The following is a 1094-nucleotide window of genomic DNA, read 5'->3' on the forward strand; positions in this document are numbered from 1 at the left end:
ACTCGATGGTGATTGGCTCATTTTTTTTACCAACGGAGGCACGAGAGCTCCGCGCTCCCCCGGCCTCCCTCTCCCCTTCTCTATAACCTAGCGGTTGCAATTACATCAGCAGATTCGGCACATTCGCGATAGAAAAGCGGCGCTTTCACGTTATGGTATTACAACTGTGAAATTACAAACAAAAAATACACATTCTGAGACATGAACTGAAATGAATTGTGAATTTTATTAACATTAAATCGTCCTCCTCCCATTTTCACCTTAAAATTATGGGGAGGCTGTGCCTCCCCTGCCTCCCCCGACGAGCCGCCACTGCATTTAAGTACTGAGCAATATCAACTGAAAACCACACACCTTCTAGGGTTATTATTAGGGTTTGTTTTACAGTTAGTTGCATATAATCATGCATAATTTACTGTTATTATTATTATAATAATTACTCATAACAAGGACAATGTAAACTAGGGTTATCAAAAGGTGTACTTACATGCTTCCCCAGAGGAAACTTGGGCAGTGATGATGTCAAAGAATGCAGACACTGTAGAACGGGATAGTAATTCTTGTGGTATTTGTGGAGGTTTTTCAGTAATTTTTGACATACTTCCTGAAAAGATATAAATCACAAAAAAGATTAGTAATGCTTTTAAACATGGCAACAATATCTATTTTCCCGCATGTCTTGTGAGTATATACGTATACGTATACCAGTGTTGTAACACTAATAAATGAAAGATGATTGTATTTCTCCCTTACTTTAAAAGGGATAGTTCACCCAAAAATCCACGTGCCACAGCTGACACAGAACAGCATACGCTGTTTGGGTTCAGTGGATATTCTCCAAATGGCACTACGGCGGAGACGAATTTGAATAAAGTCGTTTTTTTGTGGTTTTTTTGCGCATAAAAAGTATTCTCGTAGCTTCGTAAAATTACGGTTGAACCCCTGATGTCACATGGATTATTTTACCGATCTCCTTGCTATGTTTCTGGACGTTGATAGTGTAAGGATCCTTGCTGTCTATGGGAGGGTCAGAGAGCTTTCAGAATGCATCAAAAATATCTTAATTTGTGTTCCGAAGATGAACAAAGGTCTTA

General features: G+C 39.1%; 1 protein-coding gene across 2 annotated transcripts in view; it reads right to left on the reverse strand.

The window, feature by feature from the left end:
• Positions 1–1094, reverse strand: part of LOC107749597 (origin recognition complex subunit 3-like) — a 24620-nt gene that overhangs the window by 15011 nt on the left and 8515 nt on the right. For both annotated transcript variants that reach the window (XM_016564770.1, XM_016564769.1), the window contains one exon: positions 488–604. In XM_016564770.1, coding sequence (XP_016420256.1) covers positions 488–604 — 117 coding nt within the window. The remainder of the gene's footprint in view (positions 1–487; positions 605–1094) is intronic.

The sequence above is a fragment of the Sinocyclocheilus rhinocerous genome, unplaced genomic scaffold, assembly GCF_001515625.1.
Source record: "Sinocyclocheilus rhinocerous isolate Xijiao unplaced genomic scaffold, SAMN03320098_v1.1 scaffold2817, whole genome shotgun sequence".
NCBI classification, from domain to species: Eukaryota; Metazoa; Chordata; class Actinopteri; order Cypriniformes; family Cyprinidae; genus Sinocyclocheilus; species Sinocyclocheilus rhinocerous.